The following is a 20,343-nucleotide window of genomic DNA, read 5'->3' as shown; positions in this document are numbered from 1 at the left end:
CAAAACACCACAAGGATTAAACCCCACAGCAGCGTTCTCCCCCTGTGTAAACAGCCTTGTTCAGAAGGGCCAGTTTCAGCACCTGTTCCTTTAAATGATAACGAGCCGCTCGCTGTTCACCCCGACCCCGAGCGCACAGCAGTGAGGAGCGAGGAGCAGAAGCTCTGGTTTTTAGCTGTTTTCGCTCTGTTCTCTTTCTTCTCCATTCTCGTTTTCTCCGTTTTTACCCAGTGCTCTTATTTCTCCGCGCTGGTGTTGATGTGCAGTGCTGTGCTGTTGTAGAGATGCTCTCACCCTGAATATGGGGATGTCCACCTGAGTGAGGTGGTCTGCTATAGAGGGGTCCGCTTGGTGCTGGTAGTGGAAGAGCAGCCAGGCCACGCCGTACACTGTGATATTAGCCACCACGGTGAAAGCGTACCTGACCCACAGAGAAACATCTTTCACTATGTGATCAACAGTCAACAAATACGGCATAACAACACGGTCAGATCAAAACCTCATCTCCACTACTGACACTGTTCTTTTACACCAGACTTTAACACAGAGCCATAATGTCATGACGAATGACCCAATAGAAATAGCCCAAAGTGACTCCGCCCATTAACTTTTCCTCCTGGAGTTTATTTGGAGATACAAGGTTTTGTATCAACCACACGCAGAGACCTCACATGAATATCAACCAAAATACACACCTGGACCCGTCTGTAGTTTTTAATATATATTTACCTCCAAGTTTTTCTTTACGGCAGAGATTCCCAAGTTGACGTATTTGCGCAGTGCATGTTGGGTAATGTAGTCAGAGAGCAACTGTGCCTAAATTATGTATTTGGGAACAATAATATGTACTAAATCACCATTAACATGTAATTTAGATTATGTTAAAGTATTAGGGGAGGGTGATAATTGAATTTGGTGATTACGATATTATTGGCGATATGAACGAAACACGGAAATGGCTATCAATCATATTAAATAAAATATATTTTTACACAATATGATTGGTTATTTTATAACCAAACCACCTCCATATGACTACGGCTCTGCCAACCGCTCCAGGCATGTGTGCTTACTGCCCCCCTAGTGTTCACTAGTGTGTGTGTGTGTAAATGTGTGTTTCACTGCACGGATTGGGTTAAATGCAGAGAACACATTCCTCTGTGTGCAGCACAGTGGCCGATAAAGTGACTCTAATTTTAATTCTGTGCTTAAATTCATTCATTCATTCATTATCTGTAACCCTTATCCAGTTCAGGGTCGCGGTGGGTCCAGAGCCTACCTGGAATCATGCGCCACCATGCTGCCCTTCTGTGCTTAAATGATAAACTAAAAATGGAATAAAATGGATATGTTTTTATTAAAGCGTGACAATTCCATACTCAGTATATATTAAAGGGACTATAATATGATATAAATTACATATTAGATGCGGTTTAGAGACTAAACCATCACTCATTCTATTAAACCTGCTGCCGCTGCGGGGTGCAGGGCTGTGTTACTGAATAAATAATGTCACAAACACTGGTTTTAGGCCAGAACTCTCCTCTAATATCCCCCTTAGTCTCAAAATAATCTCAGTGAAGTTTGAGCCGAGGCTCTGGGCGTTACGCAAGACTGAAGTGGTCCAGCACTGAGGGTCCACGAAGCCAAATCAGGACTTTGTAAAAAGTACATTTGCAAATAAAACGTGGATACACTCCGAACAAAACCCAAATCACACACACGGCCTCAGGCTGGAGGCAGGAAAACGCTGAGGATTTGGCCCAGAACTGCAGTATTACTGTACTAATACCACACTTATATAAATATACAGCACGGTGCAAAAGTTTTAGGTGCCAGAGATTACGAGATTTAAAAGCTATTTACCTGAGCAGTAAATGTTTAAATGCAAAAACAAACAAACAAAATAAACAACAAATAACACCCACCATTAGAATAAACCCAATAACATTACTGCAGTGTGATACTCTCTGTGTGAATGTGTTGGTTTAACGTTTTCTCGTGGAGTCCGTATTATTTGAGGTTATCACTTCCAGTACCTAGTTTTAGTGGTGAATAAATAATAACTTTAAATAACGTGTGCTGCTGATTTAACAAATTCATACAAATCAAGAAGAATCTGAACAAAATATTGTTCTTCAAACTCACGCTCACCTACTCATTCATTCATTATCTGTAACCCTTATCCAGTTCAGGGTCACAGTGGGTCCAGAGCCTACCTGGAAACATTGGGCGCAAGGCGATAAAACACCCTGGAGGGGGCGCCAGTCCTTCACAGGGCAACACAGACACACACACACACCCACACATTCATCACACACTCACACCTACTGACACTTCTGAGTCACCAATCCACCTACCAACGTGTGTTTTTGGACTGTGGGAGGAAACCGGAGCACCCGGAGGAAACCCACACAGACACAGGGAGAACACACCACACTCCTCACAGACAGTTACCCGGAGGAAACCCACACAGACACAGGGAGAACACACCACACTCCTCACAGACAGTCACCCTGAGGAAACCCACACAGACACAGGGAGAACACACCACATTCCTCACAGACAGTCACCCGGAGGAAACCCACACAGACACAGGGAGAACACACCACACTCCTCACAGACAGTCACCCGGAGGAAACCCACGCAGACACAGGAAGAACACACCAACTCCTCACAGACAGTCACCCGGAGGAAACCCACGCAGACACAGGGAGAACACACCAACTCCTCACAGACAGTCACCCGGAGGAAACCCACGCAGACACAGGGAGAACACACCAAGCTCCTCACAGACAGTCACCCGGAGGAAACCCACGCAGACACAGGGAGAACACACCAACTCCTCACAGACAGTCACCCGGAGGAAACCCACGCAGACAAAGGGAGAACACAACAAACTCCTCACAGACAGTCACCCGGAGAAACCCATGCGGACACGGGGAGAACACACCACACTCCTCACAGACAGTCACCCGGAGGAAACCCACGCAGACACAGGGAGAACACACCACACTCCTCACAGACAGTTACCCGGAGGAAACCCACACAGACACAGGGAGAACACACCACACTCCTCACAGACAGTCACCCGGAGGAAACCCACACAGACACAGGGAGAACACACCACACTCCTCACAGACAGTCACCCGGAGGAAACCCACGCAGACACAGGAAGAACACACCAACTCCTCACAGACAGTCACCCGGAGGAAACCCACGCAGACACAGGGAGAACACACCAACTCCTCACAGACAGTCACCCGGACGAAACCCACGCAGACACAGGGAGAACACACCAAACTCCTCACAGACAGTCACCCGGAGGAAACCCACGCAGACACAGGGAGAACACACCAACTCCTCACAGACAGTCACCCGGAGGAAACCCACGCAGACACAGGGAGAACACACCAAACTCCTCACAGACAGTCACCCGGAGAAACCCATGCGGACACAGGGAGAACACACCACACTCCTCACAGACAGTCACCCGGAGAAACCCATGCAGACACAGAGAGAACACACCACACTCCTCACAGACAGTCACCTGGAGGAAACCCACACAGACAAAGGGAGAACACACCACACTCCTCACAGACAGTCACCCGGAGGAAACCCATGTAGACACAGGGAGAACACACCACACTCCTCACAGACAGTCACCCGGAGAAACCCATGCAGACACAGGGAGAACACACCACACTCCTCACAGACAGTCACCCGGAGGAAACCCACACAGACACAGGGAGAACACACCACACTCCTCACAGACACCTGGAGGAAACCCACGCAGACACAGGGAGAACACACCACACTCCTCACAGACAGTCACCCAGAGGAAACCCATGCAGACACAGGGAGAACACACCACACTCCTCACAGACACCTGGAGGAAACCCATGCAGACACAGGGAGAACACACCACACTCCTCACAGACACCTGGAGGAAACCCATGCAGACACAGGGAGAACACACCACACTCCTCACAGACAGTCACCGGGAGAAAACCCATGCAGACACAGGGAGAACACACCACACTCCTCACAGACAGTCACCCGGAGGAAACCCACGCAGACACAGGGAGAACACACCACACTCCTCACAGACAGTCACCCGGAGGAAACCCACGCAGACACAGGGAGAACACCCCACACTCCTCACAGGCAGTCACCAGGAGGAAACCCACGCAGACACAGGGAGAACACACCACACTCCTCACAGACAGTCACCCGGAGGAAACCCACGCAGACACAGGGAGAACACACCACACTCCTCACAGACAGTCACCCGGAGGAAACCCACGCAGACACAGGGAGAACACACCACACTCCTCACAGACAGTTACCCGGAGGAAACCCACACAGACACAGAGAGAACACACCACACTCCTCACAGACAGTCACCCGGAGGAAATCCACGCAGACACAGAGAGAACACACCACACTCCTCACAGACAGTCACCTGGAGGAAACCCACACAGACACAGGGAGAACACACCAACTCCTCACAGACAGTCACCCGGAGGAAACCCACGCAGACACAGGGAGAACACACCAAACTCCTCACAGACACCTGGAGTAAACCCACGCAGACACAGGGAGAACACACCACACTCCTCACAGACAGTCACCCAGAGGAAACCCATGCAGACACAGGGAGAACACACCACACTCCTCACAGACACCTGGAGGAAACCCATGCAGACACAGGGAGAACACACCACACTCCTCACAGACAGTCACCGGGAGGAAACCCACACAGACACAGGGAGAACACACCACACTCCTCACAGACAGTCACCCGGAGGAAACCCACGCAGACACAGAAAGAACACACCAACTCCTCACAGACAGTCACCCGGAGAAAACCCACGCAGACACAGGGAGAACACACCAACTCCTCACAGACAGTTACTGGGACGAAACCCACGCAGACACAGGGAGAACACACCAAACTCCTCACAGACAGTCACCCGGAGGAAACCCACGCAGACACAGGGAGAACACACCAACTCCTCACAGACAGTCACCCGGAGGAAACCCACGCGGACACAGGGAGAACACACCAAACTCCTCACAGACAGTCACCCGGAGAAACCCATGCGGACACAGGGAGAACACACCACACTCCTCACAGACAGTCACCCGGAGAAACCCATGCAGACACAGAGAGAACACACCACACTCCTCACAGACAGTCACCTGGAGGAAACCCACACAGACAAAGGGAGAACACCTCACACTCCTCACAGACAGTCACCCGGAGGAAACCCATGTAGACACAGGGAGAACACACCACACTCCTCACAGACAGTCACCCGGAGAAACCCATGCAGACACAGGGAGAACACACCACACTCCTCACAGACAGTCACCCGGAGGAAACCCACACAGACACAGGGAGAACACACCACACTCCTCACAGACACCTGGAGGAAACCCACGCAGACACAGGGAGAACACACCACACTCCTCACAGACAGTCACCCAGAGGAAACCCATGCAGACACAGGGAGAACACACCACACTCCTCACAGACACCTGGAGGAAACCCATGCAGACACAGGGAGAACACACCACACTCCTCACAGACACCTGGAGGAAACCCATGCAGACACAGGGAGAACACACCACACTCCTCACAGACAGTCACCGGGAGGAAACCCATGCAGACACAGGGAGAACACACCACACTCCTCACAGACAGTCACCCGGAGGAAACCCACGCAGACACAGGGAGAACACACCACACTCCTCACAGACAGTCACCCGGAGGAAACCCACGCAGACACAGGGAGAACACACCACACTCCTCACAGACAGTCACCCGGAGGAAACCCACGCAGACACAGGGAGAACACACCACACTCCTCACAGATAGTCACCCGGAGGAAACCCACGCAGACACAGGGAGAACACACCACACTCCTCACAGACAGTTACCCGGAGGAAACCCACACAGACACAGAGATAACACACCACACTCCTCACAGACAGTCACCTGGAGGAAACCCACACAGACACAGGGAGAACACACCAACTCCTCACAGACAGTCACCCGGAGGAAACCCACGCAGACACAGGGAGAACACACCAAACTCCTCACAGACACCTGGAGGAAACCCACGCAGACACAGGGAGAACACACCACACTCCTCACAGACAGTCACCCAGAGGAAACCCATGCAGACACAGGGAGAACACACCACACTCCTCACAGACAGTCACCCGGAGGAAACCCACGCAGACACAGGGAGAACACACCACACTCCTCACAGACAGTCACCCGGAGGAAACCCACGCAGACACAGGGAGAACACACCACACTCCTCACAGATAGTCACCCGGAGGAAACCCACGCAGACACAGGGAGAACACACCAACTCCTCACAGACAGTCACCCGGAGGAAACCCACGCAGACACAGGGAGAACACACCAAACTCCTCACAGACACCTGGAGGAAACCCACGCAGACACAGGGAGAACACACCACACTCCTCACAGACAGTCACCCAGAGGAAACCCATGCAGACACAGGGAGAACACACCACACTCCTCACAGACACCTGGAGGAAACCCATGCAGACACAGGGAGAACACACCACACTCCTCACAGACAGTCACCCAGAGGAAACCCACACAGACACAGGGAGAACACACCACACTCCTCACAGACAGTCACCCGGAGGAAACCCATGTAGACACAGGGAGAACACACCACACTCCTCACAGACAGTCACCCGGAGAAACCCATGCAGACACAGGGAGAACACACCACACTCCTCACAGACACCTGGAGGAAACCCACGCAGACACAGGGAGAACACACCACACTCCTCACAGACAGTCACCCAGAGGAAACCCATGCAGACACAGGGAGAACACACCACACTCCTCACAGACACCTGGAGGAAACCCATGCAGACACAGGGAGAACACACCACACTCCTCACAGACAGTCACCCGGAGGAAACCCACACAGACACAGGGAGAACACACCACACTCCTCACAGACAGTCACCCGGAGGAAACCCACGCAGACACAGAAAGAACACACCAACTCCTCACAGACAGTCACCCGGAGGAAACCCACGCAGACACAGGGAGAACACACCAACTCCTCACAGACAGTCACCCGGACGAAACCCACGCAGACACAGGGAGAACACACCAAACGCCTCTCAGACAGTCACCCGGAGGAAACCCATGCGGACACAGGGAGAACACACCACACTCCTCACAGACAGTCACCCGGAGGAAACCCACGCAGACACAGGGAGAACACACCAAACTCCTCACAGACAGTCACCCGGAGAAACCCATGCGGACACAGGGAGAACACACCACACTCCTCACAGACAGTCACCCGGAGAAACCCATGCAGACACAGAGAGAACACACCACACTCCTCACAGACAGTCACCTGGAGGAAACCCACACAGACAAAGGGAGAACACACCACACTCCTCACAGACAGTCACCCGGAGGAAACCCATGTAGACACAGGGAGAACACACCAACTCCTCACAGACAGTCACCCGGAGGAAACCCACGCAGACACAGGGAGAACACACCAACTCCTCACAGACAGTCACCCGGAGGAAACCCACGCAGACACAGGGAGAACACACCAAACTCCTCACAGACAGTCACCCGGAGAAACCCATGCGGACACAGGGAGAACACACCACACTCCTCACAGACAGTCACCCGGAGAAACCCATGCAGACACAGAGAGAACACACCACACTCCTCACAGACAGTCACCTGGAGGAAACCCACACAGACAAAGGGAGAACACACCACACTCCTCACAGACAGTCACCCGGAGGAAACCCATGTAGACACAGGGAGAACACACCACACTCCTCACAGACAGTCACCCGGAGAAACCCATGCAGACACAGGGAGAACACACCACACTCCTCACAGACAGTCACCCGGAGGAAACCCACACAGACACAGGGAGAACACACCACACTCCTCACAGACACCTGGAGGAAACCCACGCAGACACAGGGAGAACACACCACACTCCTCACAGACACCTGGAGGAAACCCATGCAGACACAGGGAGAACACACCACACTCCTCACAGACACCTGGAAGAAACCCATGCAGACACAGGGAGAACACACCACACTCCTCACAGACAGTCACCGGGAGGAAACCCATGCAGACACAGGGAGAACACACCACACTCCTCACAGACAGTCACCCGGAGGAAACCCACGCAGACACAGGGAGAACACACCACACTCCTCACAGACAGTCACCCGGAGGAAACCCACGCAGACACAGGGAGAACACACCACACTCCTCACAGGCAGTCACCCGGAGGAAACCCACGCAGACACAGGGAGAACACACCACACTCCTCACAGACAGTCACCCGGAGGAAACCCACGCAGACACAGGGAGAACACACCACACTCCTCACAGACAGTCACCCGGAGGAAACCCACGCAGACACAGGGAGAACACACCACACTCCTCACAGACAGTTACCCGGAGGAAACCCACACAGACACAGAGAGAACACACCACACTCCTCACAGACAGTCACCTGGAGGAAACCCACACAGACACAGGGAGAACACACCAACTCCTCACAGACAGTCACCCGGAGGAAACCCACGCAGACACAGGGAGAACACACCAAACTCCTCACAGACACCTGGAGGAAACCCACGCAGACACAGGGAGAACACACCACACTCCTCACAGACAGTCACCCAGAGGAAACCCATGCAGACACAGGGAGAACACACCACACTCCTCACAGACACCTGGAGGAAACCCATGCAGACACAGGGAGAACACACCACACTCCTCACAGACAGTCACCCGGAGGAAACCCACGCAGACACAGGGAGAACACACCACACTCCTCACAGACAGTCACCCGGAGGAAACCCACGCAGACACAGGGAGAACACACCACACTCCTCACAGGCAGTCACCCGGAGGAAACCCACGCAGACACAGGGAGAACACACCATACTCCTCACAGACAGTCACCCGGAGGAAACCCACGCAGACACAGGGAGAACACACCACACTCCTCACAGACAGTCACCCGGAGGAAACCCACGCAGACACAGGGAGAACACACCACACTCCTCACAGACAGTCACCCGGAGAACACCCACACAGACACAGGGAGAACACACCACACTCCTCACAGACAGTCACCCGGAGGAAACCCACGCAGACACAGGGAGAACACACCAACTCCTCACAGACAGTCACCCGGAGGAAACCCACACAGACACAGGGAGAACACACCACACTCCTCACAGACAGTCACCCGGAGGAAACCCACGCAGACACAGGGAGAACACACCACACTCCTCACAGATAATTGTTTTTATAAAGTAGTAGGTGTGAGTGAATGTGTTGCCCTGTGAAGTACTGGCGCCCCCTCCAGGGTGTTTTATCGCCTTGCGCCCAATGATTCCAGGTAGGCTCTGGACCCACTGTGACCCTGAACTGGATAAGGGTTACAGATAATGAATGAATGAAAGTTATTTATAGGTTTCAAATTATTATTTGCATTTACTGTGATTATATATAACTTTATACCAGCCCCACACTCACTGAGAAGGCATTAGTTTAAATATTTGTAATTACCTTATGTGCCTAAGACTTTGGCACAGTACTCTATGTATGTAACACATCTACAAGGGTTAGGAGTTAAAATAGGTTTTAAAATTAAAATTGTTTATTAATTTTTAAATGTGTGTATTGAAGTGATTCCAACTTTTATTTATTTATTTGTTTTTATTTGCTGGCCCCTGTGCTGCTATAATAATCAAACCTACTGCGACTGTATCTGGCAACCCACATTACTCTGAGTACAGCAGGTGGTCGGACGCTGAGTGGATGTCCTCCTGGTCTCACACAAGTGAGTTTACAGCACTTTCCCCGCCCCTGCTTCTAGTGTGTGTCTCGATTCCTGTTTATTTTCATCTTTTTCTCCCAGGAATCGGATTGAGGAAGGAACATCCTGTTTTTATGTCGTTTTTATCCCAGTTTTGTAACAAAAATCATATGATACATAAATTATAGGTCCTCATCCCTGCCACGCCAGCGCCCAGGGTGGGCATTAAAGAGCCGATCTGCAATCTTCCAGCCGCAGATTTAAAGGAACGATTCACACTAATGAGGTTCCTCTTTACACCACATGACGATATGAGATTATTTGTTCTGATTATTTTGGTACAACCCAGAATTCTTCCTAAAAATACACCATATTTCCACAGGCTTATAGACACCCTTTATTCATTCATTCATTCATTCATTCATCTCCTGTTCTGGCTCAGTCTGGTGCTTTCCTGGAATCCCTGGCTGCGAGGCAGGAGCACACACTGTATAGAGCAACACACACTCACCCAGTCTCTCTCTCTATCTCTCTCTCTCTCTCTCTCTCTCACACACACACACACACACACACACACACAGACACACAAACACACCTGTGGACAATTCCATACACTCAGCCAGTCACTCCCACACTCACCCAGTCATGAGTCGGAGTGGTGTTTGCGATCCACATCTAATCACCCAACGTCCTGACATTACTACTGTTCGTGTCTGCCATCAGACATCTCAGAAGAGCAGACGCTGTAACTGCAGAGTCGTGGGAACAAGCTCCTCATTAACCCTCATCAGAAGTGAGATTCAGACCTGGGCACGGTGAATATTATCCTCAGACTCTGGACACATCTGGGCTGATGTGAACATCTGTGAAGGTTTACCCCAACACACTGCTTTAGACAGATACCGCTTCAGAGTGTGTACTAGACTCCTCTGTTTATAAACACACACAGGCTTCAGGGGCTACATCAAGTGAAGTAAAATGTATTTTTATAGCTTTTTTTTACGTCCCAATGGTGTCACAAACAGCTTTACAGAAGCCCAGACTTAAAGCAAAAACATAATAAATTACCCCATGTGAGGAAGCCAAAGGCAACAGTGGCAAGGGAAAATTCCCTTGAACCTGGAGGAAGAAGCTTTTGGAGAAACCAAGACTCACAAGAGGGACCCACCCACCTCTGGCCAAACTAATGAAGCAGCATCATATAACCCAGGCTTGGTGCATCGGGAGGACGGCTGCCACGGATGTGTGGAGTGGAGAAGGTGCTGATTTAGTTCTCGTGGATAAGGAGGTAGCAAAAGTACCGGTGCGAACAAGCGTTAGTTTAATTTGTTTAAGTGTTAGCTCCTGTCCGATTAAAAACATGTATCTCCCAAAAGAGTAATTTTACAGGAAAAGGAAACACCCTTGGAGCATTTCTATTGATTCAGACATCTAGTATCTATTGATACATGTTTTTAAATGAACAACAATATGTTGATGACCTATTTTTCAAAACGTAAACTAGAAGTAAGTTAAATTAAAAAAATAATTTGAAGGTCAGAAATATGACCAAATGTACTGATAAGATTGATAAAAATGAATGGTAAGGGGAAAGACTGATAAATGACAAGGAAATCTCAAGGAAATAAAAACAGGAAAATGCTCCGTTTGTTCACAAAGTGTGTTCCCCTTCTCTGCTTTTCCCCTTTTTCTCTTCAAGGAGCTTCTCAATGTCTGCTGCTGTGTCTCATGATTATGGGGCAGAAAGGACGTGACTTTGGTTTAAAACCAGATGTTAACATCAGCTGAGGTGTGTCCATAGTGTGAACTCAGTGTCTTTAGTTTATCCCTGGAGCTCTAAAGCTAATATTCACTGTGGCCAGGTCTGAGACTCAGTCCAATATTTCTGCTGAAACAAAGGGGATTAATGTGGAGTTTGTTCCTGTTTTGCTGCAGTTTCAGCTTCTATTCTTCTGAGAAGGCGTCACTGTACACCAGAGGTGATTGCTCTAAAACTGCAAGAGAAGCTCAGCTTCCCCTAAAATGTCAAAAAATAAGTGATCAAATATATACTGTTGTGTACATGTCATTGCATAAATATGCACTACAACGCGCTCAACTTTTGTTCAGAATCAGCTTCTTATCACTGGTAAAGACGAGGCTTTCCTCTTAATCATTCACGCAGCTTCACAGTGCTTTAAACAGTGAGGACGCTGAGCATCCACAGAGTTCAATAGCGAAGCAGCGAAACGAGACGAGTCGTTGGATAAATGCTGGGCTTTGTCCCGCCCATCGGACGCTCAGCGTCTCTGGGGGTCTATGGGGCAGTGGGCGGGACTCGGCTGGCCCGGACGCTCAGCTTCTGCATGATGATTGGATGATCTGTCTGAGGCTGAATCCCTTTTTGATTGACAGCGAAATGAGCGAATCAGCGATCCTTTGGTGTAAAGATCCTAGGGAGCATTACATTTTCATTCTGTTCTGAGTTGAACCGGAGACTTTCTTAATCCTCTTAGTGGCATTTTCTTTGTTAAAAACGACTAGCGACAAATCGAGCTTCTTTTGGGTTTTTTGTAGCTGCTTGTGTTTGGAGACTGACTTCTATCACTCTTTCTGACTTCTATCGCAGTTTCTGTCCAGCGGGTGCTGCTGAGCCCCTCCACCGTCACAAAGCACTCACAGGCGGACACACTTCACATGGGCCAAGGCCGTTTAAGCAGCCTAGCTCTGCTGGCCATTGAGAGGACACTAGTCAAGTCCCTGGAAAAGACGCCTTGATGGTACGACAGGGTCACAGATCATTTTCTTGAAAAGGAACGGAGGGTAGAATTTACGTATAAATAAACCCACACATTTTATGATGTAGGCCGAAATTGAGCTTCCCCTCCTTGAAAGACCAGCACCCGCCACTGCTGTAGATGTTGGAACATTGCTGTGAAGATCTGATGGCAGAGACACGAGCCTTGGTGAGCTGAGCTACTGATGTGGGACGATTCGTTTTGGACAGCTTCACTCCAACTCATCTCAAGCACTGCAGGTAGCTTCATAACTCCGGAGAACTGACCGAGTCTACTCATTACGACTTGTGCTAAAATAATCAGATCAGATGGTAATCAAAGGTAAGGGCAGAGGTTAATCCCTGTACTTTCGCCCAAATCCTTCTTACAGCAGCCCCAACACTGCAGAGCTGGTAGGGGCATATTTTGACAGGCTGTGGAGGGGTTGTTTTAATGGAGAAACCCCCGGCACCTGTTCAAACCCATAGTTTACTGTGGTGCTGCTCCCTGAACATCATCTTTGTTTTAAAGATGTTATGAAAATTAATCAACCTGAGCTCAAACTTGAGTTTAAACAGTTTTTATAAGAGGTACCTGTAGGCAGTGAGCTCCACCTTGGCATGCTCGCAGCTGACCAGCTCTGGGATGAGGGACAGGTGAGAGATCTGAGTGGCAGCCCATCCGAACTGGAAGATGATGATGAAGGGCATGAAGTAGATGATCCCCACCCACTGAGGGGTGCCCGCTCCGCAGCCCAGACACGGGTTAAAGACGAAGGGAAAAGACACTAGGACGCTGACTGTCCCTGAAAAGCACAAACAGCACAGAGTTTATAACAATGTCATGAACCCGAGGGGGTACTGAGCCTGAGGAACACCACACTCTCCTATTTAATGCCTTGTGTCAAACACTGCTGTGCTGGTTTGCTTTAGGTCATTTAGGAGGTTCCACAAATACAGGTACAAACTCTCATATTACTGTCAATCAGTGGTGGCCAACCCATGGCTCGAGAGCTGCCTGTAGCTTTTTTCTTGTACATGTGAGGATCCTGAATTCATAATAAAAAACATAGCCTTTGTGTCCATGTGGCTTTGGGCCATTCACGTTTAATTCTGAAATAGGAAAATTTAGAAGAGAAACAGCATGTTCCTGATTTGTAAACAAAAAAACTGCAGGGAAATAAAACAGGAAAATGCTCTGATTGTTTCTGGAGAAAACTGTCCTCCTCTGTTCTATTTTTCTGTTTCAAGTCCCGCTCTGAGTGATTCTCTGTGAGGAGTGGGGTGTGTTCTCTCTGTGTCTGCGTGGGTTTCCTCCGGTTGACTGTCTGTGAGGAGTGTGGTGTGTTCTCCCTGTGTCTGCGTGGGTTTCCTCCGGGTGACTGTCTGTGAGGAGTGTGGTGTGTTCTCCCTGTGTCTGCGTGGGTTTCCTCCGGGTGACTGTCTATGAGGAGTGTGGTGTGTCCTCCCTGTGTCTGCGTGGGTTTCCTCCGGGTGACTGTCTGTGAGGAGTGTGGTGTGTTCTCCCTGTGTCTGCGTGGGTTTCCACCGGGTGACTGTCTGTGAAGAGTGTGGTGTGTCCTCCCTGTGTCCGCGTGGGTTTTCTCCGGGTAACTGTCTGTGAGGAGTGTGGTGTGTTCTCCCTGTGTCTGCGTGGGTTTCCTCCGGGTGACTGTCTGTGAGGAGTGTGGTGTGTTCTCCCTGTGTCTGTGTGGGTTTCCTCCGGGTGACTGTCTGTGAGGAGTGTGGTGTGTTCTCCCTGTGTCTGTGTGGGTTTCCTCCAGGTGACTGTCTGTGAGGAGTGTGGTGTGTTCTCCCTGTGTCTGCGTGGGTTTCCCCCAGGTGACTGTCTGTGAGGAGTGTGGTGTGTTCTCCCTGTGTCTGCGTGGGTTTCCCCCGGGTGACTGTCTGTGAGGAGTGTGGTGTGTTCTCCCTGTGTCTGCGTGGGTTTCCTCCGGGTGACTGTCTGTGAGGAGTGTGGTGTGTTCTCCCTGTGTCTGCGTGGGTTTCCTCCGGGTGACTGTCTGTGAGGAGTGTGGTGTGTTCTCCCTGTGTCTGCGTGGGTTTCCTCCGGGTGACTGTCTGTGAGGAGTGTGGTGTGTTCTCCCTGTGTCTGCGTGGGTTTCCTCCGGGTGACTGTCTGTGAGGAGTGTGGTGTGTTCTCCCTGTGTCTGCGTGGGTTTCCTCCGGGTGACTGTCTGTGAGGAGTGTGGTGTGTTCTCCCTGTGTCTGCGTGGGTTTCCTCCGGGTGACTGTCTGTGAGGAGTGTGGTGTGTTCTCCCTGTGTCTGCGTGGGTTTCCTCCGGGTGACTGTCTGTGAGGAGTGTGGTGTGTTCTCCCTATGTCTGCATGGGTTTCCTCCGGGTGACTGTCTGTGAGGAGTGTGGTGTGTTCTCCCTATGTCTGCATGGGTTTCCTCCGGGTGCTCCAGTTTCCTCCCACAGTCAAAAACACACGTTGGTAGGTGGATTGGCAACTCGAGAGTGTCCGTAGGTGTGAGTGTGTGAGTGTGTGTGATGCCCTGTGAAGGACTGGCGCCCCCTCAAGGGTGTGCTCCTGCCTTGCGCCCATTTAATTTGTGTAGGCTCTGGTCCCACCGCAACCCTGAACTGGATAAGCGCTTACAGATAATGAATGAATGAATGAATTTTACTGAAGTAATTTAATGACATCTAAACATTTCATTTTTACAGAATGTCAAATTAAAAAAAATAGTCAGAAGAAAACAAAAAAAGTCCATAAACAACACTTTCTTTTCACTGATATGATGCCAGTATCACTGTCTGCAGCCACAGCACCTTTACACCAGAACAGTCGTAGGTGTCGGTTGGAAGCAGTGTTGGTGGGGCCACCAGGGGGCGCTTCCACTGTGTGCTGTGTGAGTCCAATGACAGTGACACTGTACTGAATAAACAACGCTGGCCTTCACATGAGGCCTAAAACTGAGGTCCTGACCCTGAGGTCATTACAGACCTCAGGTCAGAGTTGGGGTGTAACCACAACATACTAAATCTACCACTATGGTCACTTCTGGCCTCCTATTCATCTCTATGACATCTCTTCAACAAACCAGCTCGGTCACTCCCTGTCCTCTCCTCTCGCTCTAACAGATGGTGTGTGGTGAGGATCGACCGGTGGATGCTGCACATTGCTGGTAGTTAGAGGCACTCCTTCATTTCCCAAAGAACACAAAGTGCTGTGAGTGTCTAGAAATTAGGTGCAGAAACGTAACTCCTACGCATTCCTTGAGATAAAAAGAATCCTACCAGATCAATACACAACAATAACAACTACACAAACATGCTTCAATGTTTATATTTATTGGGTATTAAAGAATAAACCTGTGCTTTGTGTCCAATCAGAAACCTCAGTTATGTAACAATGACCTCTGACCGCACCCTGATCCACACTCAATGCTTTCCTCTGGCAAACAAGAAATATCCAGGAGTCCAATCCTGCAGCTGGACGTCCACCAAATCAACTCCACTGAGTCCAGGCAGGACGGGGGACGTCTGAATATTACAGGAACGATAGTTCTGAAATAACAGGTTTGTATCTGACACACAAGCAGCAGCACACTGAAACGACTAATAAATACAACTCTGCATTGGTTCCAGTTTGCAGTTGCTGCTTTAGCTGCCACAAATGCCTTTTCATGAACAACAAGGCAATGAGGGTGATAAGTGTCATAACAGGACCTGTGTCTGCGCAAGCTGAGGGGTGTGTCCAGTGAGGGGAATGAATGCTGCATATGAAATAAGTCTCGAAATCACTTACAAAGACTTAGAGTCGAGAAAAACTCAAATGTGAAAAAGGTAAACATTCTCTTTAAAGGGCGGGTGCAGCAGGTACTGTCTCTGTCACAGCTCACAGGGACCCGGCTCGCCCTCCAGGGTGTATTTCCGCTTTGCGCCCAATGATTCCAGGTAGGCTCTGGACCCACCGTCGCCCTGAACTGGATAAGGGTTACAGATAATGAATGAATGAATGAATAATGATGCTTTAGAGGGCTGTGGTCAGCAGTTTGTTTAGTTTATATTTGTTTATAACACCTTTAACCGTGGTCACACTGGGTTTTTGCGTTTCTCCTCGCCTGGTGAAAAGGGTGTGGCTGTGAGCCTGGCCTGGGATCAGTTCCTCACTTTTGGTTCAGGAGTTATAAATCTGTACAGTGCATGTGAGAAGGAAACCCACACAGACACAGGGAGAACACACCACACTCCTCACAGACAGTCACCCGGAGGAAACCCACGCAGACACAGAGAGAACACACCACACTCCTCACAGACAGTCACCCGGAGGAAACCCACGCAGACACAGAGAGAACACACCACACTCCTCACAGACAGTCACCCGGAGGAATCCCACGCAGACACAGGGAGAACACACCACACTCCCCACAGACAGTCACCCGGAGGAATCCCACGCAGACACAGGAAGAACACACCACACTCCTCACAGATAGTCAATCGGAGGAAACCCACACAGACACAGAGAGAACACACCACACTCCTCACAGATAGTCAATCGGAGGAAACCCACACAGACACAGAGAGAACACACCACACTCCTCACAGACAGTCACCCGGAGCAGGACTCGAACCCACAACCTCTAGGTCCCTGGAGCTGTGACAGAGACACTACCTGCTGCTCCTCCGTGCCAGACATCTCTAAAATGTAATTATAGTACTGAGCGGAAGGTGGATTTCTTTTCAAATGAAATGTTTTTATTAATTTCCCAAATTAAAATGAGTGAACACACTCCCCTCAGAGAGAGAGCAAATCTGAAACAACAAGTCATCTGTGAAATGTATGAAAATGTGGCAAATGTATGTTAATTCCAGATGTTAAATAATGAACAAAGTTTGTGTGGTGAATTGTGCAGAGAATACGGACGCATTCCCACTCTGAAAACACATATTAATGGAACTTTGGCAGTCGTCTGAACGTCCCGACCCCTGGTTACCTTCACCACCACTTTAAGAAAATGTACAGTAACACATTTCAGATCAAAACTGTCCTGAGCACCGTGTTCACGCCCCAGGGGCTGATTTATGAAGGGAATTTGAAACACGGGTGGAGTTCCCCTTTAACGCTGTCATGCTCTTACCGACGAGATGCCAAGTTTTCCTCTTGCCGTAGTTGCCGCAGCCGCGCGTGCGGTCCGACTGGCAGCCGAGCAACGGCGTCGCGAGCCCGTCCGCTATCTGCCCCGCGAGCAGCAGCAGCCCCGCGGCCGCGTCCTGGAACCCGAGCACCGAGTCGTAGTAAATCAGCAGGTAGGAGAACCACATACAGGCGCACAGGTCGTTCAGAAAGTGTCCGACGGAGTAGGCGAGCCGCCGGGACAAAGGTAGAGTGGAGTCCGCCATCAGGAACCGGAGGGTCAATATTCTCTCTCTCTCTCTCTCTCTCTCTCTCACTTACTCACACTCTCTCTCTCTCTCTCTCTCTCTCTCTTTCTCTCTCTCACTCACACTCTCTCTCTCTTTCTTTCTCTCTCTCTCTCTCTCATAATAAAGTGCCTCCAAACATCCCAGATGTCACTTTTAAGAAAAGCGCCCCTTACGTCACCAGGTGGGGTGTGCAAGCCGACCAATCAGGACGAGAATACCGCTTGGAGGCGTGGCTTGTTTCCCAGAGCAACAGACCGCAAAGAGTTTATAGATCATACACTGAGATGCATGACCTGTATCGATGCAGACAGAGGAACGCAGACAGACAGACAGAGACGCAGACAGACAGACAGCGACTCACAGATAGACAGGCAGAATGAATGACAGACGCAGAAAGACAGAGAGACAGATAGAGATATAGACAGACAGACAGACAGATAGACAGACAGCGACTGACAGACAGACAGATAGTGACTGACAGACAGACAGACAGAGATATAGACAGACAGACAGACAGCGACTGACAGACAGACAGCCACTGACAGACAGACAGAGAAAGACAGACACAGTGACAGACAGACTGACAGACAGACAGACAGACAGAGAGAGATATAAACACACAGACAGACAGCCACTGACAGACAGACAGATAGTGACTGACAGACAGACAGACAGAGATATGGACAGACAGACAGATAGTGACTGACAGACAGACAGACAGACAGAGATATAGACAGACAGACAGACAGACAGACAGAGATATAGACAGACAGACAGACAGACAGAGATATGGACAGATAGACAGATAGTGACTGACAGACAGACAGACAGAGATATAGACAGACAGACAGATAGTGACTGACAGACAGAGAGACAGAGATATGGAGAGACAGACAGATAGTGACTGACAGACAGACAGACAGACAGAGATATAGACAGACAGACAAGCAGACAGACAGACAGGGAGAGATATAGACAGACAGACAGCGACTGACAGACAGACAAAGAAAGACAGACACAGTGACAGACAGACAGATAAGGCTTTGTACAGCCCCTCTTCTGAACGAAGAGAGTGTTCTCCTCTGAAAAGATTAAACACTACACGCTGGAACATGGCTGTGAGGATCTGACTGCATTCAGTCCCATAAACCCCAGTGAGGTCAGGTGCTGATGTTAGTTCTGATTCAGAAACTCTGCTCCAACTCGTCCCAGAGGAACTGGCTAGAGCTCAGTCCAGAGGACACAGTGTGGTCCAGGTGCCCGCCGCCCTCAGGGGGTCCGTGTGGTTACAGGGGGTCTGGGGGTAAACAGGCGGAGCGATGTGGTGGAGGTGAACCCGGGTGGAGACGGACACTCCGTCCTGCAGCTGTGAAACAGGTAGTGACCGCTTGGCGTGAAGCCGTGGAGCTTTTGCTTTTATTTTCAAGAAGAAGTGTCCACTGCTGACCGCCACGTCTCTGATTACAGCAGCGAGAAACAGACGCTGCAAAGAGATCAGTCACAACCCCCCCCCCCACCACCACCACCACACACCCCCTTAGGGTGGTCCTGTACAAACCCCTGTATAAAGGAAGGGGGAAGGGGGGGGGTAATTTCTGCAGAGTAAACATATACCCACCCCCACCCCTCCATCATCCCAGAAATGTATTTAGAGACATGACACCGAGCTCAGGTTTGAAATCACCTGATGATTGAATAATGTCCACAGGCTCCTTATCTGGGTCTGTCAGAGGTGAATAATGAACACATTAAGAACATCACTCATCCACCACAGGGTTTATTCTTGGCTTTAGACACTTGTCTCTTGGTCATTTCAGAAGTTACGTCTAACAAATTCTAACAAACAGTAGGGGCTACTGGGGTCCATCCCCTCTTCCAGTAGTTACATAGTGCAGTTTCTGCAGTGCTTCTGCTAATCAAAACACGGTACAAATGCAGCAATATGCCACAACGTTGCTATGATAGCGATATGCTAATATACACTAGCCAGAATAGTTCAATCTTCTGGAGACAACGGTGCACATCATCTGTGACTATTTCTAATCAGAAATGATTAAACTTATAAATTATATTTGTGCAGAAACTTGTGGCCAGACTGTAGAGTGCTGCTGACTGCAATGACGCACAGGATCATGGGAAATATACAGCAGCGAAGGATACATCTATGTTACCTTCATCATGCAGCTTTTTATACAAACACTTGATTCGGACCCGACTCTCCTCCTTCCTCCTCAGAGCAGTGTTTAGGACGTTTCAGACGCCACCAAAGTTAGTGTTCTCCTCTGAACGTGTTGAAGCTAGACCA

At 49.9% G+C, this 20,343-nt stretch overlaps 1 protein-coding gene across 1 annotated transcript in view; it reads right to left on the bottom strand.

Annotated features, from left to right (window-relative positions):
- Positions 1 to 18,122, bottom strand: part of mfsd12b (major facilitator superfamily domain containing 12b) — a 32,490-nt gene extending 14,368 nt beyond the window's left edge. The window contains exons 1-3 of the mRNA XM_066644593.1: positions 17,753 to 18,122; positions 13,238 to 13,448; positions 295 to 421 (exon numbers count right to left, since the gene is read on the bottom strand). Of these exons, the coding sequence (XP_066500690.1) occupies positions 295 to 421; positions 13,238 to 13,448; positions 17,753 to 18,014 (600 nt within the window). The 5' untranslated portion in view covers positions 18,015 to 18,122. The remainder of the gene's footprint in view (positions 1 to 294; positions 422 to 13,237; positions 13,449 to 17,752) is intronic.
- Positions 18,123 to 20,343: the final 2,221 nt, after the last annotated feature.

This window comes from Hoplias malabaricus, chromosome 14 (assembly GCF_029633855.1).
Source record: "Hoplias malabaricus isolate fHopMal1 chromosome 14, fHopMal1.hap1, whole genome shotgun sequence".
NCBI lineage: Eukaryota > Metazoa > Chordata > Actinopteri > Characiformes > Erythrinidae > Hoplias > Hoplias malabaricus.
This window is presented reverse-complemented; position numbering and strand designations above follow the sequence as displayed.